This window comes from Prionailurus viverrinus, chromosome B4, assembly GCF_022837055.1.
Source record: "Prionailurus viverrinus isolate Anna chromosome B4, UM_Priviv_1.0, whole genome shotgun sequence".
Taxonomy (NCBI): domain Eukaryota; kingdom Metazoa; phylum Chordata; class Mammalia; order Carnivora; family Felidae; genus Prionailurus; species Prionailurus viverrinus.
The window spans coordinates 92,169,228-92,194,435 of NC_062567.1; the positions used below are offsets into that span (position 1 = coordinate 92,169,228).

The following is a 25,208-nucleotide window of genomic DNA, read 5'->3' on the forward strand; positions in this document are numbered from 1 at the left end:
AGAAAGTTAGTACCCTATGCTCCTTTTATTTCATTGCAAATTGATAAGTATAGTGTAAGATGTTCTTATCCTGCATCTAGCATACTGCTTGTCAGCTGGGTGGGTATCAAGGGTTAATCACCACCTGGGGACCTTTATCAGAAGCCAGCTCTCTTCCTCAAAAGAGGATGTGTAATTTAAAATCATTCCTCAGATAATTCTGATTATTGCTCCCTCAACACACATTCATTGTTCTAGTGAGTAAAACAAAACAAGATTACATAGATGATGCATATTAGCATGAAGAAGATAGAATGGCATACATTTCGAATGAACTTATTTTAAATATATGTGTGAAATACATTTGTATTATTTTATATCATAGTCACAGCAATAATTTTCTCCTCTTAAATATCACCTTACATTAGTTCTGCCGTAATTTACCCAATTTCTTGTTGGTTTTACTTTTCTTTTCAAAGAGCTAGAATGACCAGACAAAATAAGTAATGAAAATTAGCAGTGTAATTTGAAAGTGTATTTGAGGTTCTGGGGTCAGGCTGATTGATTATTTACAGAGAATTTTAATGAGTGATTGTAGAGAGCTTATTTAGTATAATGGACTTCTTTTTCAGGGGTATTTTGCCTATGAATCCTAGGAATATGATGAACCACTCCCAGGTTGGTCAGGGCATTGGAATTCCTAGCAGGACAAATAGCATGAGCAGTTCAGGGTTAGGTAGCCCCAACAGAAGCTCGCCAAGCATAATATGTATGCCAAAGCAGCAGCCTTCTCGACAGCCTTTTACTGTGAACAGGTAAGATGTTTATTGATAATGTGTATAATTGTCTTTCTGGGTGTTTTCAGATTTGCCTTTTCGTATTCAACATTCTGTTTCTTGAGTCTTGGCTTCTGTCTCATAAGTATGTTTCATCGTATTTTTATGACCAAAGATTCTCTTTCTGTTACACATTACAACTTTAACCTCCCCAAACTAAAGGCATGTTCTTTTGAAAATCAGTTTGATTGTAGAAAGCACATTAAAGCTTTTTGTTGTTGTTAGAAAAGAATTGTTCTTAAGTTGCCACCAGGCAAATTTTTATTGATAGGTCCTTCCTCTGTTAAATGAGGCTGGCCACTTAATGTGGTAAGAGTTCCAGACTTATGAATAGTACCAGGGATATGTTTGACTATTACTGCCTTGCTTCACTTATGCTTTGGTTCAGTACCTTTTCAACTAAAACTCAGTTTGGTGGTTTGGAGACTTAGTAACCAGAGACTTTTTAAGACTACATCTACAATATTTGAAAATAGTGTCATGTCCTGGGGTTTAAAACAAGATGAGCTGTGTGCTTTATACACCTTTTTGTACTGTCCATTTGCATGTTTACTATGCAGATAATAATGACATTATGAAGACCAGTTGTCCATCTTGTTAAGATTTTTAAGCTGTTCAGATAATTTATATGAGAGTGATGACTACAGTACAAGGCTTTGTATCTTGCAAAAATAGCATTTAAGTCTGCCGTTTTTTTAAAAAAATGGGGAACTGTGGGAGGAAAAAGGATCTTGACCTATTTGCTATCATCTTACCCATTTAATTCACTTTATCTGTTACTTGTAAAATCTGGATTCAAATAGGTTATTAACACATTTCCTGTTTGATCTTCATCCCATAAACTCCAGTTCTTTTATTTAGATTTATGAGTATTTCTCTTAATAATTTTACTGCTTTTACTTTTTTAAAAAAATTATTATCATAAAGGGTTATCAAAATTCTTATCTCCTTGATAGCTTCCTAATCATACACTTCTTGGGGTTTATCACATCTTTTCTTACGGTATTGTTCATTGAATGTATGTTTATATTTTTGCCTTTCCATATTTTTTCACATTTTAATTGTTTTTTAAAAATACATTGCTTATAAATTGTCAATGAAACATGGGTTTCTAAAACCCTGCTTACTAGTTTTGGTAAATTGTATTTGTTACAGAATGTTTTCATCCCTTAGTACTTATTCAATGTGTGAAGGTACTTAGGTCACCAACATTGCTCACTTGCTATGGAACAAGTATTTTTAATGGCTTTCCTTCTCTTCTCTAGAGTATTGTTTGATCAGCTCCAGATTTTGTGAAAACACTGGCCATAGTTAGTTTTACAGATTTAGGTGAAAAAACAAAAACAAAAAACCCTGTCATCTTCAAACACTTTAACCCTACTCATAACACTGATACACTCTTTTATCAGATTATTTGATGGTAAAGATGCCTACTTTCATTGTAGAATTTGCATTAACAGCTCTTTTTGACATTCTTAATTACTTCTGGCCTTGCCTTAAGTTCAGACTTGTTTTTGTTTTCTCATGTTTAGGCTTGTGCAAAAAAGGGAGGCGTTTGTAACTATTTACCACGTACCAATTGTGCACTGCTTTAGAATGGAGGGCACTATGGAGAGATTTGGTTTTTCTTTTAAGTAGCTGAAAGATAAACTATATTTAGATAAGAATGATGTGTTTTAGAGCACTAAATTCAGTTAAAGAAAAACATCGCTTAATTCAGGTAAACTAAACCTTTATTGAGTGCCTGTTGTGTATCCTCCTGAAGACTAAAGGCAGAGGATGCAAAGATGACTATGACACAGACCCTGTATCTGAGGAGTTTATATTCTAGTTGGGAAAGACTGTGTTGTATGAAAGAAGATCTTTTATGGAAAGCAGTAATGGCACACTTTACCAGTAGTGGAAGGAGAACAAGTGTTCAGGAACAATAGTTTTACACTAAACTACATGTTTTTGAGATCAGTTACTTCTACCAGTGTATCCAGTAAGTTGGTTCTCCAAGCACATCAAATAGTGCCCTTAATCTCTGTTTTCCTCCAGACTTATGTGTACATTCTTTGCTTTTTGTTTTTTAATTCATCTGTTTAAGACATTATGGTTCTCAGTTATTCATGGAGGGACTTCAGGAACATTTTCAAATAAAGGTTAAACTCAGAAAAATGAAAGTAGTGTGTGTTTTTAAACATGTTGTTTTATATGAGGAGGTCAAAAGTATACACTTCTGTTTTTCTTCATCTGGAAGTTAGTGTTCTCTTACTGTATATCTAAAATTATTTTCTATGTACCCAGTATGTCTGGATTTGGAATGAACAGGAATCAGGCATTTGGAATGAATAACTCCTTATCAAGTAACATTTTTAATGGAACAGGTAAGCTTATTCTGGAGGTAGTACCCTATAAAAAATATGGTAGATCTTTGAAATATGAAGCAATTCAACATACTGGTCTTAAAATATTACTAGATTTTTGTGTTAAACTGGTAGAATTTAATTTAGTGAGAATTTGACAGGAATAGGGTTTAATTCAAGTGAATAGTTGAGAGATATTTAAATATATTTTTTCACTTGATGTGGTAAAAGCATAGTGTTATAACTTCAGAATTATTTCCTTAATACCTAGAGAAAGCCCCTGAACATTACCCTAGTCTGTATTTATGCTTCAGAATTTTTTTTGCTTCAAGAGCGTTTCCTATCCTCAGTCCTGTCACTACAGTCTAATTTAGGTTGAGTGTTACAGCATTCTGCTTATAGGGACCCAGATTGAAGAAACCTTTAAAATTTTATTGGAGCACTTAACTTTTTCTTAATAATTTTAATAATACTAATTTTGACATTTAACCCTTGGATTTTTTATCCAGTTTTATATGTAAAGTTCAGAATTTAATTACAGAGAAATCTGATTTTGAATTCCTGCAGTCCATTGGTTTCTTTCTTTTATCAACTGCTTCAGAGAGAAGAGAACAGGAGGCTTAATTGCTATTTTGCTTCAGATTTCACCCTCTTCCATCCTTGCCTCCAGACCCTTTCCAGAGAAAAGAAATAAAGGACGTTGTTACGGTCATAGGAGCAAAAATGAATTGATCGTTCAGAGAGAAATATATGTGAAGGAAGTGGAAGGGAAAGAATGATCAGTGAAATGAAGCATATGTGGAAGCATCAGACAAGATTTAGTAATGAAATGTCATTTGTGACTATGAGCTTTTAATTTTATGTGGTATTATATGTGTAGCAGCGTAGATTGATCAAATTAGACTTTAAAATTCCAAATTGTAGCATTTAAAACTTATAGTTTTATGTTCAAGGTGTTAAAAATGATATGAAGTACCATATTCCCACTGTTTCTGAAATGTTCCAATTTTTTCATATTTTATTATCTCTGAAATCAGACTATGTATCATAGTTTAATTGGCAAGTTATTTTTTTTTCCTAAATGGACCATAAAGTAACAGTGTGTCTGACAATGCCATCTTATATTCTGAATTACGCTTTTCCACACTTCCATAAATTTTAAAATTATTTTTAAAATTCCGTTTTAACTAAACTTTAACTATTTTTAGGAAAATTGTCTCCAAGTCTTTACCTAAAAATTCAAATTTGGGGGTTTATTAAGTATTTTTTAGGTTAAAATCCTCAGATAGCATGGCAATTTTAAATTCCATCTTAGAGGACCTGAAGATGTGTATTGAAAGTTAATACATATTCAAAGTTTTTGGTTAATTTATAACTATATAACTAACTATAATAGAATAATTCAAGAAAGATAACTTTTGTAGATTGAAAACACTATAAATTTGTCCTGTTGGTCTTTTTATGTAGTAGTATCTTTTTTAAATTAAAAATTAATAAATTGCTGTTTGTTTAGAAACAGTAGATATGATTTTATCATTTACTCTTCATAATTTTAAATTATAACCTGAGTGGGTTATGAGAGTGTGTTGTTTTTCTGTCAACAAAGTAATCTTGAGGTAATTAGTTTCTGAGATTTTTCTAATTATGAAACTTGGAGAAAAATTCAAAATTAACTGAAAGGCCACATAAATTAAAAATGCTATAAAACATGAAAACATCAGATGAAACAAAGTTTTTAAAAAAACCCTATAGTTCAGGCTAAAACTAAGGTAGAAAATTAAATTCTTCAAAAATTAAGCATATAAGATTGTAAGAATAATAGAATAATAAAAGTTGAGAAGAAATTAAGGGGATGATTAAAATTGGCAACATAGAGGGGCCCCTACCTGGCTCAGTTAGTAGAGCATGCAAGTCTTGATCTTGGGGTTATGAGTTTGAGCCCCATGTTGGGTGTAGAGATTACTTAAAAATAAAATCTTTAAAAAATAGGCAAAGTAGAAATATTAGGTTAAATTTCAGGCTGATCTTTTTCATTTAAAATGAACAAAAATTAATTTTATTCATTTAATATATTTATTGAGCGCCTACTGTGCAATAGGTAATATAATCTTCTGGGCTTTGCATCATATTCCATGCTTCCCAAACTCTTGCCAGACATGGGAACCCTATTTATATTGTGTCTACCCCAACTGCAGAAACAGACACACACACACTTGCACACACATACGTGTGTATGGGACAAGTAGATCACAGGACAGAAGTCCTTAGAGTTTCTGCTCCCACTGCCTGTGTTTCAGATATGATTCTGGTCATTTGCAAGAGGCACTGTCATTATCACACCTGTGTGTAACTAAAGCTCCAAGCATCCAGATACTACCTCTGCTTTTGGATATAATGAAAAGAACAGTTACATCACAACGGTCTCTCTCTTGTTAGCTAACAAGAGAGCTATAACTTTAGAGTACCCTCCTTCACAGGGGAAATAATGTACCACATTAACTCCTTATTGTCTATCTTAAGTCTCTAGGATTTGGGGTTTTTATTATGCTAGCTACATATTGTTTGCTGAATTATTCATGAAATTCTTTTGCATGAAATAAGTCCACAAGTGTTTAATGTACATTTATACATACTTAGTACAGTGCTGTGTCTTTAGGAAGAAGGTACTGTCATTTCAAATTATACGATGGTTGGTGTTTAATAATCCCTTTAAAATGTTTGTACAGAATGCCTGGCTGGCTCAGTCAGAGTATGTGGCTCTTGATCTCTGGGTTGTGAGTGCAAGCCCCATATTGGGCCGAGAGCTTATTTAAAATAAAATAAAATGTTTGTAGAACCAATAATGTTCTTTCTCATTATTTAGATGGAAGCGAAAATGTGACAGGATTGGACCTTTCAGATTTTCCAGCGTTAGCAGACCGAAACAGAAGAGAAGGAAGTGGTAACCCAACTCCATTAATAAACCCCTTGGCTGGAAGAGCTCCTTATGGTAATTAAGCTTTCTAATAATGGCTAATGGAAACTTTTCCATTGTGCACACACACACAGACATACACATTTGTGTACATATGCATGTTCATGTCTGTACACACACACACACACACACACACACACACACACACACAATATGTTTTCTAATCAGAGTAGCATAATTTCGTCAAAGCTGATATATGCAAAGTGCATTTTCCTTCCAGAATACCATGATAGCAAAGTTAGATGGGAAACAGTTTGTACAGAAACCCAAAAGGAAATGTTCATTGGTATTCAGAGGTTTTCTTCTGGCATTTCTGCCTTAAGTGTACCATAATGATTAAGGTGCCTTTTCTCTTCTTAATTCATCACACATTTTTGAAGAATACATTCCTACATTCCTGGTGATTAGTAATGACTGACCTTACATGGAATATTTTTCCTAAGCCAGTTTCTCAACCTCCACACTACTGACATTTGGGTCAGATAATTCTTTGTAAATGGGGGGTGGTGGAGGGCTGTTCTGTGCATTAGAGAATGTTATAGCAACATCCCTGGCCTCTGCCAACTTGATGCCAATAGTACCTCTCCCCACCATCGTTTTGACAACCATAGGTGTCTCTAGACATTGACACATGTCCCATGGGAGAAACAATTGCCTTCTGTTGAAAACTGCTCATAGGGTCATGGATAGTTCATGTAGACTCTTGGTCACAATTAAAGTCCTTTCTCACTGTCTCTAATAATTAAGAGATTTGGCTAAATGAAAAGGAAGGGCATGAAATGTGTGCAATAACAACTTAGACGTGAAAATTATGTAACAACAATGTAGCCATATTCTCTTTACCCATTGCACATAGTTGTTTCCTTTTGGGAGAATCTGATAGAGATCAGTAGCAGAAACAATGAACTTAGAAGCATCAGTTCATAACTTTTTTAAGATAATGGTTTCTCCCATTTTCATCCAAGAAGGATTTCTGTACCTTTCAGAATATGAATATAAATAACAGTGTGTGGAGAAGGGAGAGTATATATTGTTAGTATTCTAAAGTTTCCAAATTAGTCTTCCAAAAATAACAAAAAAAATGATCTGCCCTGGAAGTTGAGTACCTAGCTACTTGATTCTCAGTTCAGACTCTAATGTTTTTAACCTTTCCTCATAGGTCCATTTTTTCATCCCTTTAATCATTCCCGTTGCTCTCCTTGGACCAACTCTAGTTTCTCCATATCGTTCTTGAATTGTGGAGCCCCAAACTGGATATTGTTCTCCAATAAGGGCCTGACTAATGCCAAGTATAGTGGGAGGATTACTTCCCAGTTCTTGCATGTTTTACATCTATTACATGGAGTCCAAGAAAATCTGAAATAATATGGAGTTGTTTTATAATTGATTGCAATTTGCTCACTCTGTAAGTCACTTTCAAGTAGAATACTGACATGTTCTTTTAAAATTTATTTTGTTCATTTGTATTTGACAATTAACTGGTGTTTATAATAGCTAGTCAAATATTTAAGTCAAGCTTTAAACCAAAAATTTTAATAACTATTACCAATATCAAATTGTTTTTAAGCATCTATATATGACATTAGATTTAGAATTATAGGATTACCACTTACTTCCCTTGTATTATTTTGTATATTGAGTTATTAATCAAGTATATAAAAATATAGTTCTTCATTATTATCCTGAATACTAATTTTTTGAAGTGTGCTTTCATAGTGTAATAAAAAATCCTTTTGGTATGTTAGTATGAGGAAACTTTAGTTTTTTTATAATTTGTAGTAAAATAGCATAAATATGAATTAGAATTTTCTGGATTATTTTCATTACATAGTGGGAATGGTAACAAAACCAGCAAATGAGCAATCCCAGGACTTCTCAATACACAATGAAGATTTTCCAGCATTACCTGGTTCCAGCTATAAAGATCCAACGTCAAGTAATGATGACAGTAAATCTGTAAGTAACTGAGAATTATGTGTGTGAGTAATGTAGTTTTTTCCCTTCAGACTTCTCTTGTATTAACAGTTTTATAGACTATATTAAGGACTTACTAAGTACTGTTACAAAGTTGTTTATCTTGAATATCTGTAATAATCTAACTTCTGAAGAATGTGGAAAACCTTTATAACTTAGAAGATAGCCTATTTTTTTCCTATTTCGTATAGGTTTGCAAATTTCTGTTGAACTTCTCAGAGTTAATTTAGACTTTTATTGTAGTCCCTGTCAGCTGGATCCCATGAAGTTTGATATTATAGCCTTCTAAGGAGCTGTGTTTTTCTTGAGTAAGTTTTCTCCTTGAAGAATCTTTATACACATTTTTATTCCTGTGTTGATTCAGCCAACTCAGCTTCCTCTTTCTGACTTAACGAATGTGTTTTATTTCTTCCACATTTCACTGAAAATAGCTTTTTTTTTTGTGATGGGAGTTTGTATGTATTGTTAAAATAGTTGATAAAGAAGATTACTGGGTAAGAATTAAATATGAATTTTAAAAGTTTATATATTCTAACTTATCCTGGAGGTTTTTATGGTGATATCATAGGCAATGTACTGTAATATTTCTCTTCTAAATTAAAATGTTGAAGAGTGAAACTTGAAGTATATCCCAAAGCATATAGTTCTGAGATAAAGATGATTTTTCTGTGACTGAAGATCTGAGATATAATAAGAATATCTTTCATATATTTTTGTCCTTTAAATACCCAAATGTGTAAAATACAGGATTTATTTGTAAACCATGGGACAGTTGTGGAAACAAAAAGTTTCATGTAGAACTTGAAAAACAGGTAATAATATACTACCAATTTAAATATAATAAAGAATGAATAGAAAGGTAACTAATACGTGTACTCAATTTTTGCACTTAACAAATTTTAATGTCACATTTAATTTTTTCCATGTTAGAATTTGAATACATCTGGCAAGACAACTTCAAGTACAGATGGACCCAAATTCCCTGGAGATAAAAGTTCAACAACGCAAAATAATAACCAGCAGAAAAAAGGGATCCAGGTGTTACCTGATGGTGGGACTCTATAAAATATGTCAAAGATATTACAGAATTCATTTCTTTACTTTTTCCTTAAAGATAAAATTACTATGTTCTTCTTATCCAGGTCGGGTTACTAACATTCCTCAAGGGATGGTGACGGACCAATTTGGAATGATTGGCCTGTTAACATTTATCAGGGCAGCAGAGACAGACCCAGGAATGGTACATCTTGCATTAGGAAGTGACTTAACAACATTAGGCCTCAATCTGAACTCTCCTGAGTAAGTTTTTTTCTTTTCTTCCACATTTGTGCATAATACTTCCTTGTGGATTTCCAGTTTTTAATTTCATGTGATCACAGTGTATTACCTGCAGCCACTCGTTGCTGTTCTCTCTTGACTGTTTGGGTCATTCCCTCTCATGTTAGCTCCTGGATCACTGTCATTTGACAGTATCATTCCCTTATAATTTGGCAGTTTCAAAATACACATATTTGATCCTTCCAGAATCCTGAGATCTTGGCTCCTTGAGTTTCTCACCTCCAAAAGTCTTAACCCTCCACCATATCTCAGCTACTTACAAAGTTATCCCTTTGACCTTGGCATTATCAGTAACTTCAGTTTCCCTGTAATTTTAAGTCTCTGCTCCCATGCCACTTCTGGTTTTCCATCTTTCTCCCTCTAGCACTGACTCCAATAATCATTTGACTCCTTGGGATCTTCAGTCTACTGATTCTTCTACCTTTTACTGTTCTTCAACATCCTTCTCTTCGCCTGAGAAGATTTCACTTTCTTCTTACCCAGTTAAATTCTTTAGTCTTTTGTAATGGCTTTTTACATACACGCTTGACTACTTTGCCCCTCTCTTACTTTGTCATGATTTCATGGCAAAAACTACAACCCTGGTTATACTTCAGTTATTCCATTCTTGATCTGTGCTATTGAACTGGTTAAAGAAAAGCACACAACTTCACTGCCTAGTCCTCACTTCTAGGAACCTCAAAAGCGGGCTCATAATTCTGCCACCCATAATTGTAAGTGGCATGCCTGGTCCCTTCATTCTTTTGCTCTCCTATGCAACTATTCCACACTCGTTTCTCCTAACATCTAATTACCTTTTTCCCAGTCCTTACTCTCAGATGGAGACCTTGCTTTTTTTTTTTCTTTCCTGAGTTTTTATTTAAATTCCAGTTAGTTAACTTACAGTGTAATACTAGTTTCAGGTGTAATAGTAAGACCTTGCTTTTTTAATTTCTACTTTCCTAAGAAAGCTGGAAGTAATCAGAAGAGAATGTCAGCATAGTCCTACCACCAGATCTAACTATCTGCTACTATCTGCACCCACCTTATTCTTGTCTTTCACCCTGCTGATCCATGCTTTCTACTTAAAGTCTCTCTTGAAAACTCAAGGACATAGCTCTAACAATTTTTGCACATTGTTGGATCATTTCCGTCAGCGTACAAGTAATGCTATTACTTCCTCTATGTTAATAAAGTACATTCTTTTTGTCTAATCTCTTCCATGAATTACTGCCTTTATTTCTTTATTCTTACTTTTTGAAGAGCAAAACTCTTTTAAAAAGCCATTTTTTATCTTCCATTTGTCTTCTCCCATTCTCTGTTAAACCCATTTCACTTAGGATTTTGCTCCCTCACCCCTTCACTAAACCTGCTCTCATTGAGGTCATCAAATTCAGTGGTCTCTTGTAGAAACTTGACCTGTCAGCAACGTTTGACATAATGGATTCATTGCTTCATGCTTCTCATTGCTTTTAACTGCCAGCACCCTGGTTTGAATCACCATCCTTTCTTTCCTAGATTATACCATCAGACAGTCCCCAGGTGTCCCTGATGCTCTGTTGTGCCCCTCACAATCTCTTCTTTATGTAGCAGCCAGGACAATCCTTTCTGAATAAGTTAATCCTTTGCTCAGTGCCCGGTAAAGGTCTGTGGTTTCCTTATGATTAAAAACCTAAAATCTTTACAGGCCTACTCATCTCCACAGGCATGATCTGTCTCTCTCCTGCCACCACCTCAACAGCTTCTCCCTTTGTTCACTCTGTTCCAGTTTCATTGGCCTTCACTGGCTTGGCTGTACCTCAGACATGTCAGTCATATGCCCACCTTAGTTTTGCTAAGTTGCTTAATTTGCTCTAGCAGTTCCCTCAGACTAGAATAGTCTTCTGCCAGGTCATGAATATGGCTGACCCCCCTCACATCTTTCGAATTTTTGTTCAAATCCTATCCTGTCTTCCAAATGGAACCTAAGCTGGCTACCTAATTTAATGCAACTGATACCCCTCCTTACCCCTCCACCAACACGGAATATTATTTATTATGCGCCTCCTCCTAATCCACCATCCTAACCAGAAAGTAAATTTTATGTTGTCAGTTATCTTTGTTTTGTTTGCTGATGTATCTCAAGCACCTGCAACAGTGTCAGGCATGTAATAGGCACTTAGTAAATATTTGGTGAATTTGAACTTTTGCTTTTAATAATTACTGATTTTTTCTGGCCATGTAAATGGGAAAGTAATTTTACTGGGGGCATGGTATTAATGAATTTAAAGCATTCTGAGTTGAAGTTACGTATATATGTGAATATATAACTTGTAACTTAATATAGACACTGAGTATATATACAGCTATTTAACCGTGTTTCATTTTTCTGCTGTGTAAGTTGTAGTAAACACATGAAACGAAATTAGAAGTAAAGATACTCATTTTACTTTTGAAGTCATTTTTCTTGATTTCCTGAATAAAATTAGAAATCTTTGATTCTACTTTGGATTTCAGAGTGGTTTTTTTTTTCCCTCTTATTCAGAAATCTTTACCCCAAATTTGCATCACCCTGGGCATCTTCACCTTGTCGACCTCAAGACATAGGTAGGAGAATCTATTTGTGTTCAGACCTTTTAAAAATATTTTTTAAACTGAGAATCAGTTAATAAGGCTTTTTTCATTTTATTATCCAGACTTCCATGTTCCATCTGAGTACTTAACGAACATTCACATTAGGGATAAGGTGAGTGTAGTTTATTATTCTCCTCAGTCAGCATGAATGTATCTATTTTCCAGGCACTGTTTTTCAGTTTAGACAGCATAAAGTCTTTTGAAATAATTAGCAGTGGTCTCAGGGGTATGCTTTCATGTTGCCAATTCAATTATAACAGTTTTATTTCTATTTTAATGTTTTGATGAGAATCCTGGGTTATATTTAAAGAATATGTTTTAAAAACAAAACAGTGGTAGGTCTGGTCAAATATTGCTCAGAGTTCTTAATAACAGGTTATAACCATGGTTGATGAGAATCAACTATTTTGGAAAATTTGATGAATTTCTTTCTGATATTCTCATTTTATGCCCTTGTATCAATAAGAAATATATTTTTACAAATATTACAGTGTTTTCAGTGGAACAGTGTGTACATTTAAAAGCTATGGCATTGGCTTTAAAATTTTTTTTAATTACCTAAAATTCTAGCTATAAAATAACTATTAACAGATTGAAGTTTTAACTTTTTTTTTTAATCAAAAAAAGAAAATGGTAGATACTCTTGTTGAGGGGAAAGAACTAAAATGTTCGTTTCTGTTAGAAATTGTATCCCTAGATTTTGGCGTTGAGGAAAGATACGATTTATTAAAACTTACGTGTTACACATATGTATATAAATATGTATTGCATATTTATACATAAATATAAAATATTATATATGTGTGTGTGTACACACACACACACACACACACACACACACACACACAGGTGTTCTGTGTCTGTACCATGCAATTGCATGGTCAAATGGATGTTGATTTTGTGGACAGGCAAGTAAAGAGATATTTCTCAATATGTCTCAATACTTGAATAGATGGAAGACAAGAAGTATGGGATAGAGCTTATTTTTTCTGTTTGTGGATCGTGTGATTTTTCTGCTACATCTATCATAGGGCTTTTTTGCTCCAATTACCTAAGGGTTCCAAAGCCTTTTCTTACGGCAATTTAAGAAATACTGATTTGAGAGAATTTGTCACATTAAAAACTGCTGCTTGAATAGGGATAATATGGAGAGAAAAATTATATTCTAAGAATGTATAACAGTTAAATAAACATTTAGATGCAGGATTAGGTGAAGAGAGGAAAGTTTTTTCATTTTGGTGAGAATAAAGGCTTTTCCTAACACAAGAGTTGGAGTCTATTAAACTCAGTGTTTTATTAGAGTTTGGTTGGTGGTTAATGTTTCTGCTTTATGGAGGGACATGTGAAGCAGTCATCTTTTAGTCATCCATTTAAACAAAATAAAGAGCTATCACTTTATGATTTTTGTATTTACCATATGTGATTTGGTAAAAATACATAACCAATTTGTGAATCACTGTCAGATACAGACTGAGCTAACATTTCTTACAGGTTTCCTATGTATCAGGTCCTCTTTAAGGTGCATTCGTATACAGGCACTTTATCAATTTTTACTTACATTCTTAGTAACCTTGTAGGTCTCATTTCTCCATTTTATGTGGAAGTTCAGAGACCTTAAATAACTTGGACATGGGTCATATTAGTAAATAGTGGAACCAGGACTTGAATATAACTCCTGCATCTCTGAGCATCATGTTCCACTATTGTTACTGTGTTGGGTATTAATAAACCCTCGTGTAAAACAGCATTTGGTCTTGCTGAGAAGTTTTTATATAGGTTTTTATTTTATTATTATATAAACAGATGTACCAGAAATAGTTGTTAAATGACTCTAGTTATTTAAATGATAAAACTCCCCCTTAGGGTTATAACTACCTATGAAATCACGTAATAACAGTTATCTACTACAGAGAAGAGGGTTTGTTTATCTTGTTATTTTTACTATCGTGATAGCAATGTTAGGGTTTTCAAACTTATTTTACACTTCAGAATAATTGATTTCTCTTTTCCAGCTGGCTGCAATAAAACTTGGCCGATACGGAGAAGACCTTCTCTTCTATCTCTATTACATGAATGGAGGAGACGTATTACAACTTTTAGCTGCAGTAGAGCTGTATGTTCAAAGTATTTTCAAACACTTTTGTATTATAGTGGATCTTGTTTATTCTGAAAACTTTTTTTTTTTAATGATGGCTATAGTCTGTCTTTTGTTTTTAAAGCAGAAATATTTCCATCAAGAAATAATTTGTTTTTACATTTAGTAAAATAAAGTTAATTTAGATTGAAAGTTTATATTGCTATGGTTTCATAGTCATTGTATACATAAAAGGAATTATTTCAGATTTAAATAATCCTAAATTTGTAAGAAGACAGGATTGACTTCATTCATGAATTTGGTGAATCTGATTTTTATAAATATGTGAAGTATAAGATCTGGTCGCTTCCTAACTGTGGCTCATCTTCTTATGGAACCACATAAGACAATGAATTGAATGACAATGGAATTTCATTTGACAATGAATTTCATCATTTATCTGTTGAGTATAATATGGGCAAGGCACTGTGCATATTTCTTGTGTGTTCTGAAGTATTGATAAAGTCCACATTCATTATCAGAAGCTTGTTGGCCAACTTAAATAAATTAATGTTAAGTAGTTGGCCCATTGGATACATCTTTTTTCCTGAGCATTTCTGTTTTTGCCCGATGCTCTAAGAATAAAAATTTTGTGTCATTTCTCATATGTCCAATTGGTAACATTTTGTTACCAATGGACTATTATAATAATCATGTTTACTTGAGTGAATTGTTAGTTAAAATTCATGATGTTATGGGGCACCTGGCTGGCTCAGTCGATGGAGCAAGTGACTCTTGATCTCAGGGTCCTGAGTTCAAGCCCCACGTTGGGGATAGAGATTACAAAAAGAAAATCAGGATGTTGTGATTGAGAGACCTAATTTTTTACAGATTTAAATATTTTATAATATTCCTAATAACATTTCTATAAATGACCTTGGATCAGATACTTAAAATGTAAAATTCACTGTGTTGATAATAAATTGTTTTTTTATTTTTCTATTGAGAATTTGTTTTCTCCCATGTTTTCCCCTCATTTTTTGTAACATAGAAATTGTTACCTGTTACCTTTTAATTTATTCATAAGTAAATAAATTCATTTAGTCATTCATATATCCATTACTGGCAGTTCTGTCTCATACCTCTTTTATGTTGAAAAATTACCTCACTGTATTAGTAGGAAGGTATTTGTTTATATGGAGGTTTGTTCTACCAGAGATGTTTTTTGTGGCTCATTTACCTCCTTTGGATGTTACTTCCCCAGTTTACAAGTGCTATAAATCCTCATTGATTCTTGCATGAATTCTAGTGGATATCCTTTTGGCTTTTGAGAATTTAGGATCAATGAAATTTAAATAAAAAATAAAAGTAATACATTCATGAAGAGTTTTTTGAATGGATATTCTGTTTCCAACATAGTTACAAAATTATGTGAATTTGGATAGTTAAATAGACTGTATTTAGTTCCTTACAAAATAATACAGTAGTTGGGATTTTTGTTTGTTTTAATGGATGTCTTAAGTTCTGTTGAATGTTAAGAAGAACAAGAAAGGAGTGAAGTTCCTGGAACACAATGTATCTTTATTTGGTCTAAGTTTTTATCACATTGCTCATAGAGCTTTTAAGATCTCATTTTGTTTGCATGAAAAAATTTCTTTAGTTAAATAAAGATGTGTATGTTAATTAAAGAGTGTGTTTTCTGGACAAATTAAAATTATTTTCCTATATTTCACTAGGGTTGTATTTAATAACAAAGTCAGGATAAAGAAGCATCTATATTTATGTATTTTAGGTGAAACTATTTTCTGAGCAAAATTTTACAAAATGTAGAAAATGTTTGATGTGAGCCACAGGAAAGAATTAATTGTCTTTTTCTCTTAAAAATTGAAGTTTTAACCGTGATTGGAGATACCACAAAGAAGAACGAGTATGGATTACCAGGGCACCAGGCATGGAGCCAACAATGAAAACCAATACATATGAGAGGGGAACATATTACTTCTTTGACTGTCTTAACTGGAGGAAAGTAGCTAAGGTATATTTTTTTCCATGTGTAAATGTATAAATCTAGATTTTAAAAAGAAGTATCCTCTTTTATCTGTTTATATGTACCAAGACATCCATTCCAATAATGTGCCACATGCTTGCTAAATAAGTCTTTGTCATCTTCACCTTCTTGGCTTGATTTAAACTAGGCAAGTGTCTGGAAACAACTCCTTTCACCCATAGTTAGGAAAAGGATTGCTTTACAATTTTGTAATTTTTCACAAGCCGTGATAACATTTGAAATATTTTTGTGTCTACTCAGTTGTAAAATAAAGATAACCCTCTTGCAGTCCCAGTCATGTATTCTTATATTATTATTACTTTGAGCAGGTAGGAGATTTTCCTAAAACTGGTCTATAAACAGATAATAGGCTTTTTAAAACACTTACACTCATTGCAGGAAAGATGCTTGAGTTTTTATTTACAAATGATATAAAGAAAGAAAATTGTAAGCATTAACCAGATTGTTCCTATGACTAGTGTGCTGAGTGTTGGAGGGAAGAGGGCTGTGGAAAAAGTTGGTTGTTTTGGTTTGCAACTTTTCCTCACAAAAACACCTTTCTGACTGTTCTATGTGCAAAATTTTCATCAGTGTCATAGCATATTTCACATGTATGGAGTGTCTCATGTATGTACTTAGTCTACCTAGTAGAGAATATAACTGACATTATCTGATTTCATAACTCCAGGATTTCTTGAATGCCTTTTCCACTGATGATTCATAGGATTAAAAACTAACTCTTTAGTTTTGTTTTTTCTCAATAAATTTAAACAGAAGAAAAGTATTTCTTGACAGTTCATTGGAGGATTCTTTAGTTGTTGGTTTGGGCTTTTTTTTCTTTTGAGTCAGCCTCACTAAATTGATAAGAAGGTAAGACATTTTAAGAAGACAGTGTAAAATGCTTACCAGATATTTATCACAAGAGTTTTACTTCGCAAGATTTCATACAAATCTTGACAAAAGAAACAAGATGAGCCCAACTTAAAACACCAAACAAGACACACATATGAGAGGTTAAATCTTTTTTTATTATTATTAATTTTGGGTGTTTGTCAGTGGTGAGTGTTATTACTTCTCAGACCAAGTCCATATATCACCATACACTGTATTCAAGTTATTTTAACAGTTCTAATTGATATGCATATCTTGATTCAAAAGGAAGATCCGTGACCTAACCTTTTAAGTAGCAATAATGACCTTCATTACAAAATACAAGAGACATTGTATATGTTACTTGTTAAGAAGTACAGTATAGTAGAAAGCTAGATCCTTTGTATCATAGATTTGAATTTGACTCCTATTTCTGCTAGTTATGCTTTGACCATATACAAGTTTCTTTTCCATGCCTGATTCCTTATCTTTTAAATTGAAATCATATTTGCTTCTAGAGTGTCATGAAGATTAAATGAGATTACGCGCGCACACACACACACACACACACACACACACTAAGGACAATGCTTGGCGTATATTGGACATGAGATATATGGGACTACCTGTGGTAGTTTGTTACAGTTTTTATCATCATTGTTCTTACAGCTTATTACTATTCTTCCAAAGATGGAAAAATAGTAACTGTTGTTAGGTCAGGTAAGTGATTCTCAAACTTTAGCTTGCATCACAATTACTTGGCAGCCTTATTCACAAGTTACTGAGCCAATACCTCCATTGTTTCCGATTTGGTAAGTCTGTAGATGGGACCTGAGGATTTGCATTTCTAACAAGTTCCCAGGTGATGCCCATGATTTTGCTGGTCTTTGTCTGAAGCTGTACTTTGAGAACTTCTCTGTCAGTTGATTCTACAGAAGAGAGAAATGTATCTTTAGAAGGGGGAAAGATTCCATTAGTAAATACCTGAAGTTTTCTCTATTCCATTTGAAGCTTTTTGTTCAGTACCATTGTAAGTTATTCCAGACAAATATACAAAAAGGAATGGATGTTTGCAGTAGATGGATATGTCATTTTACTTAAATTTTAGTTCAGTATATATGACAGATCAACTTATGTGTAAAAGTTCAGCTTGCAGAACTAAGCACTTTCCACAAAATTAGTCAGAAGCAACTTAAACATTAACAGGCCCCTTTTATTTTCCCATAAAACAATTAATTCCCCAGTCAGGTAAATGCCATTTTAAAGAAAGTGTGTGTGTGTGTGTGTGTGTGTGTGTGTGTGTGTGTGTGTGTGTGTGTGAGAGAGAGAGAGAGAGAGAGAGAGAGAGAGAGAGAGAGACGTGTGTAGTGTGCCTATATAAAATAACAATTTTACCCAGCTTTATCTGACTTCTACAGTTGAGCTTTAGTCTTAACCTTTACCTTTAAAAATTTTAGCTCTGAAGTTGGAAAATAAAATTTGAGAAGTATCATTAAACTTCCTTTAAAAAATCTCTCTTGAGGTGATTGCTGGCCACTGGCATGGACACTTTTCAACAAAACTATTTCCATAGTGATGAAAGCAAGCAGAAATACTGGTTTCTACTAAGTATTAATACATAGCTCACTTCTTCTGTCATATTAAAATACAGAATCATGGGGGCGCCTGGGTGGTGCAGTCGGTTAAGCGTCCGACTTCAGCCAGGTCACGATCTCGCGGTCCGTGAGTTCGAGCCCCGCGTCGGGCTCTGGGCTGATGGCTCAGAGCCTGGAGCCTGTTTCCGATTCTGTGTCTCCCTCTCTCTCTGCCCCTCCCCCGTTCATGCTCTGTCTCTCTCTGTCCCAAAAATAAAAATAAACGTTGAAAAAAAAAATTTAAATAAAAAATAAAATACAGAATCATGAACTTAAAACAGTTTTAAGTTGTATTCACAGAATAAACTTTTCACAATGGCTTTTGGTTTTTTGTTTTAAAGAAGCTTTCAATGTTTTCTCAGAAAATGTTTAGGAATTAAGACATTTAGTTCCATTTATGAGAGTTTATCAACCATAGAAAATCTCTTAAAATGCCATATCCCAAGTTAACCTCAAAGTCACCACCTATAAACGTGGGTATGGTTTACTACTAACAGGTAAAGAACATGCATTATTAAACAACTTCAACTCATTGTTAAGAAACCTGCAGTATGAATTAGTATTATAAGTGATAGCTTGATGTTACCATATTTTGAAAAGTATTGATAGGTCTTGTATGCAGTTCTTTCTCTTTTTGCAAATCATATTTCCAGGGAATTGAAGAATTGTAAGAATTGAAAGAATTGATGATTTAAATCAGAAGTATTTCTTACCCCTAAAAATTCTGTGACTCTGAGTTCTAGGATCCAACCCATTATTTATTTAAAGTATTTGTTGTATGTCAATAATGTTACATACAAATTTTTGATACTGTGTATATTCTCCCCTTTTAAGTAATCTTGACAGCAGGCTTTGTGGTCTGTCCTATGTAATTTAACTAGAATTATTTAGTATCTCACTAATTTAAAAATAGTGGTCATTCAGATAGTATATATAATCTAAATGAGTAGAATTTTTTAAATAATTTCATCCACTGAATCTTTAGGTGATAGAGGCTGCTCCATTATTAACACCTTTCTCAAACTAAAGATTTAAAAATTGAAGGGGTGCCTCGGTGGCTCAGTCGGTTGGGCATCCAACTTTGGCTCAGGTCATGATCTCTTGTTTCGTGAGTTCGAGCCCCACATTGGGCTCTGTGCTGACAGCTCAGAGCCTGGAGCCTGCCTCAGATTCTGTGTCTCCCTCTCTCTGCCCCTCACCCACTTGTGCTCTGTCTCTCTCAAAAATGAATAAACATTAAAAAAAATTTTTTTTTTAACATTTTTATTTATTTTTGGGACAGAGAGAGACAGAGCATGAACGGGGGAGGGGCAGAGAGAGAGGGAGACACAGAATCGGAAACAGGCTCCAGGCTCTGAGCCATCAGCCCAGAGCCTGACGCGGGGCTCGAACTCCCGGACCGTGAGATCGTGACCTGGCTGAAGTCGGATGCTTAACTGACTGCGCCACCCAGGCGCCCCTAAAAAAATTTTTTTTTAATTGAAGGATTCTTTCAGCCTGACTTCACCTTGTGGGTCCAACACTGAATAGGATTCTAATGCTTAGAAGTTATCATACCATAGCCTGATATAACATGTGATTTTTTTTTTCATTAACTTCACTGGTACACATTAGTATTAGTATATCATCTTTATATTTTAATCGGAAATACATACTTTTCCTTCAAAGTAGTAAAGATTATTTCTAATATGTGTACTTAAGATAGTTGGCAACTTCCTAAATTTAAGTAGAGGATTTATCTTCGTTAAGACAAGCTGACATTTTTGAGAATTTGAGAAAACATTCCTGCAGTGTATGTTTCTCTATGTAATTCGATCAGTGATGACATTAATGCGTTTGTAATAATTTCATTTGATGGTCTGAATCCAGTGCATATATTTCCATTCTACTTTACAATAACCTTTTGAGAATATGTAGCCTGATTTTATTAATAGAAAAACTCAGATTTAACTAAGTTGTTTTAAAGTATCTAGATAAGTCTGTGTAGCTTTTTAAATCATTAAACTAATTTAAACACCTTCTTTTCGTTTAAGGCAAATACATAGTTCTAATAATACATAATCTTTGAATATGTCAAAAATTGTGTTTTATTCCTAAAACAAATGAAAAAAAACTTGTGTTTTCATATCAGCCATTCATTACACACCTGCCAGGGGCATCCTAGGCGGTAGGTGGTGGTGTGCACAACAGCCCTGTCCCTGCTGGTTAGACACCCACGTGGGTATGTGTTGTGTGTGTACATGGAGCAACAGTATGAAAGAGATGTTACCAACAATTAAAGTTGGGGAACAAAGAGACACCAGTATATATTGTAAGACTTGTATTTTTGGAAGAATAAAAATACATAGAAGACCAAAACAAAGATTAAAAAAAAAAAAAGGCAAAATTTGACCTGTTTAATTTCTGAATCTCTGCTATATGAGTTTTTAAATTCCATTAAAGTGTTTGTGCTCCCTGAGTTTAAACTGACCTTTTAATACATAGGGTGGAAAATAGGTGCATTGGTGGAAGTTACAGCTTAAATTCTAATAATACTTTGTAGTTCACCAGTGTACAATGACAAGGACAGGACGACTGAACGAGGTTTAACTTCTGTAACTTTATGATTTGTTACAGTTACAAATAGACTTTTTACCCTGCAACTACGTGTATTTTGGAACTAAATTGCCGATTTTAATTTCTAAAGAATGATACAAGAAGACATTTTCTTCACTAATTTGGTATTCTTCTTAAGCCAGGCAGTAAATTTGTTTTTAAAACATCCGGAGAGGGAGAGAGAGGGGGAGGGAGGGAGAGGTGCTTACACATCAGGGGGCTGTGGTGATTGCAATGGTGGCTCTGAAGTTTGCTAGTTTTAATGATAAGCAGGCAGCCTGTGTGTCTTAGTTACTCTGTCAGTCCCTATTTATAGGTTTACCATAAACCTACGTATTTATTACAGGTCACCTATTATTTATAGGTGAACCATTTTAGTTTAAAGTCATTGCAGGGTCCCTTCTTTATAAACTTCTGTCAGTAGGCTGAATGTTTTCAACATTTCTGCACGGGGGGTGTAATGAAGTAAATCTATTTGGATCTTGGGCTAAAACTATTAAAAATAATGTGTTGACACCAGAAAGTCATGGTCTGGATTAGAATCCTAGATCTGCCACTTCCTATGTGATTTGGTCAGGTTGCTTGTGAGCCTCATTTCTTCAGGGTGCAAAGTGAAGATAATGATATTTATAGAGTTATCAGAAAGATTACAGTAAACTTAGCTGTGTCTCTGGTTTGGGCACATACTAAGCTTTCAATTGTTAATTTAATATTCTTAAATTGTAAATACATGGTTTGGTATCTTAGAGTTTAATCATTATGGTCTAGGTTTTCATTTTAATTTAATAATGGAAACATCCATTTTAGAATCCATTTGAAACAAGATAGGTATGGTAAAATATGTTAACCCATAGTGCTAACTTTACTCGCTGGCTTTCTTTAATACATAAGATATATTAAGGTTCATAATTTTTAAAATGGGATTGATTTAGTTTGTGCTATAATTGAACTCAAATTATAGAATTAGTACTTTTAGAACCTCTTGCTTTTTGGATTTGCAAAGGTATGTTTTGTTTTTTTTAATATACACAATTATTTTCTGCATCTCTCTTAATCTTAGGAAGTGTCATGGAATTACTTCATCATTCTTAAATTTTAAAATTCATGAAGTTAATGTATTTTGAAAGTTTAATTAAAATGAGCTATATAGTTTGTCTTGAGATGTGCCTACATCAAAATCGTGGTATAGTTTTCAATGGCACCTACATCTTATCAGTGCTTTGGGTTTGAAATGGGAAGTCTGGAGATGTGCAAGTTACAAGTTCATTGTTTTCCCCAGATTTTAATGAGGTTAGAATAACTTTATGTTTGTTTTTTTTTTCCTAAAGTATAATAATTACAAATTGGAAAATCATTTCTTTTCTCAAGGAAAAACAAATTTTTCAGTTTTATACTTCATTGAAGGTTGACTTTATTTTAAATATCCAGTAATTTTCAGTGCTTTTTATTGGCCACACAGTAATTGCTGCTCAAGCTTTTATTTTTCAACAAAAAAATGCTTGGAGTTTCAGTGGTTATAAAATAGATGTTCATGAGTAGCCTTTCACACAGAAAGGCTGTATTTTTGTACTTATCAGATAGAAGCTACAGCACATTACTTTTTCTTCAAGCTCTATTTTACTCAGTAGGAAAAAAGAGTTGGCACATCTGTGTCTGTGTTCATTCTCATACATGTAGGTATTTTATCTAGTAAAATATATTTTGACAAAAATCTGAGATCAGAGGGAGAGGAAATCATCTAAATTCTTGAATTTGGTTTTATAGGAGTTTCATCTGGAATACGACAAATTAGAAGAGCGGCCTCACCTGCCATCCACCTTCAACTACAACCCTGCTCAGCAAGCCTTCTAAACAAAGACTTCCCTTTTCTTGGGGTATGGCTGTCTCAGCACAATACTCGACATAACTGCAGAACTGATGTGGCTCAGGCACCCTGGTTTTAATTCCTTGAGGATCTGGCAATTGGCTTATGCAAAGGGTCACCATTTGAGGTCCTGCCTTACTAATTATGTGCTGCCCAACAACTAAATTTATACTTTGTTTTTCTCTAGTTCGAGCAGGGTCTGATTTTTTTCATTTATTTTCTTTTTTGCCAGCAGACAGACTTGGGTCTGTAAAGACAAGCAAGTACACTGACAGAAGTTTACCATTTAGTTTCTAAAATGTAAAAAAAAAAAACCCACAAAAGACTCCACAAAATTAGACCACAAAATTTGCATTGTTCATTGTAGCACTATTGGTAATAAAATAACAAATGTTTGTGCATTTTTATGTGAAGATCCTTCTCGTATTTCATTTGGAAAGATGAGCAAGGTCTGCTTCCTTCATTTTACTTCCCCTTCTGTTTTTGAAAGGCAGTTTCGCCAAGCTTAACGCAAGAATATCTGACTGTTTAGAAGAAAGATATTGCCACAATCTCTGGATGGTTTCCAGGGTTGTGTTATTACTGAGCTTCATCTTTCCAGAATGAGCAAAACACTGTCCAGTCTTTGTTACGATTTTGTAATAAATGTGTACATTTTTTTTAAATTTTTGGACATCACATGAATAAAGGTATGTATGTACGAATGTGTATATATTATATATATGACATCTATTTTGGAAAATGTTTGCCCTGCTGTACCTCATTTTTAGGAGGTGTGCATGGATGCAATATATGAAAATGGGACATTCTGGAACTGCTGGTCAGGGGACTTTGTCGCCCTGTGCACTAAAGGGCCAGATTTTCAGCAGCCAAGGACATCCATACCCAAGTGAATGTGATGGGACTTAACGAAGTGAACTGAGACAATTCACTCTGGCTGTTTGAACAGCAGCGTTTCATAGGAAGAGAAAAAAAGATCAATCTTGTATTTTCTGACCACATAAAGGCTTCTTCTCTTTGTAATAAAGTAGAAAAGCTCTCCTCACTGCAGTGTTGACTTTGATTTGAAATTGTGAAATTATTTCTTCAACATGAAAAATAGACCCCCTGCCCCCAAAACCCTCAAGTTTTACAAATATCTAACTGAATGGCGTGACTAAACAATTTAAAATGTAGTCTTTTTTTTCAGCTTTTGACAAGTAATTTGATGGCACCATATACCATTTTACTTGTAGCTTAAAAATGCAGATGTATTTGTAGTTATTAACCAAGTTCAAAACAGAAACTATTTTTTAAAAGAGTTAACGGCTGCATTAGAGATAAAGTTTCCTGAACACTTGTGGGACCAGGCAAAATACTTTTGGGAGAAATTTAGGAGAAATGTCTTGATAGACCTTTGAGATTTACCTTTAAGAAGTAATATGCAAATTAAGGTAAGCCAAAAGGGAGTGAGGTAGACTTTACCTTCAGTTTGGATATTTCACATTTACAAATTGATGGATTCTTTTCCATCTAAAGACAAATACTGTTTTTAAAAATGTCTGAAGACTGCAGCTACAGACACTAGAGATAGTAAAAAAGGCAGTGAATTTTGATTCTCTAAATTTTCATTTTTAACCTATTTTTCTATGAAGAGTGAAAGTTTATTGTCATTTACCAAATCATGTTTGAAAATGAAACATTTATGACATTGCTGTGTTTGTGTATCAGGAATATAAAATGACTTAAGATTTACCTTTTTCTATGTATTTTGAGATATGGAGAAACTGACGTAAAAATACCAGGATTTTTTAATCTTTCAGATTTAAACCAAAGCATCTCCTCTGTAGGAAAGACGGCACTTACATCACTGTAGTTTTAACTGTTGTGCACAAAACCTTCTCAAATCATATTTGACATAAACCGGAGTCAAATCCTAGAAATTGATTTCTTATTTCAAAAAGGCATTACATTTTTTCATAATAATTGACTTTGTAAAATGTAACTTTTCCTACATAACCATGAGAAACAGGTTAAAAACAAAGGGTGGGGGGGAGTGGAGGGTAGGGGATCTTTATTTCTGTGAGTATAAACATAACAGTGT

The 25,208-nt window shown here is 33.8% G+C and overlaps 1 protein-coding gene across 4 annotated transcripts in view; it reads left to right on the top strand.

Moving 5' to 3' along the window:
• The window catches only part of CNOT2 (CCR4-NOT transcription complex subunit 2), a 133,692-nt gene extending 109,522 nt beyond the window's left edge, over nt 1–24,170 (top strand). For 3 of the 4 annotated variants that reach the window (XM_047864853.1, XM_047864854.1, XM_047864856.1), the window contains 11 exons: nt 612–794; nt 3,105–3,184; nt 6,027–6,152; nt 7,969–8,093; nt 9,042–9,162; nt 9,254–9,410; nt 11,953–12,014; nt 12,104–12,153; nt 14,054–14,154; nt 16,006–16,150; nt 23,026–24,170. In XM_047864853.1, coding sequence (XP_047720809.1) covers nt 612–794; nt 3,105–3,184; nt 6,027–6,152; nt 7,969–8,093; nt 9,042–9,162; nt 9,254–9,410; nt 11,953–12,014; nt 12,104–12,153; nt 14,054–14,154; nt 16,006–16,150; nt 23,026–23,112 — 1,237 coding nt within the window. In that variant the 3' untranslated portion in view covers nt 23,113–24,170. The remainder of the gene's footprint in view (nt 1–611; nt 795–3,104; nt 3,185–6,026; nt 6,153–7,968; nt 8,094–9,041; nt 9,163–9,253; nt 9,411–11,952; nt 12,015–12,103; nt 12,154–14,053; nt 14,155–16,005; nt 16,151–23,025) is intronic. The other variant, XM_047864855.1, reaches the window with a different exon arrangement.
• Nucleotides 24,171–25,208: the final 1,038 nt, after the last annotated feature.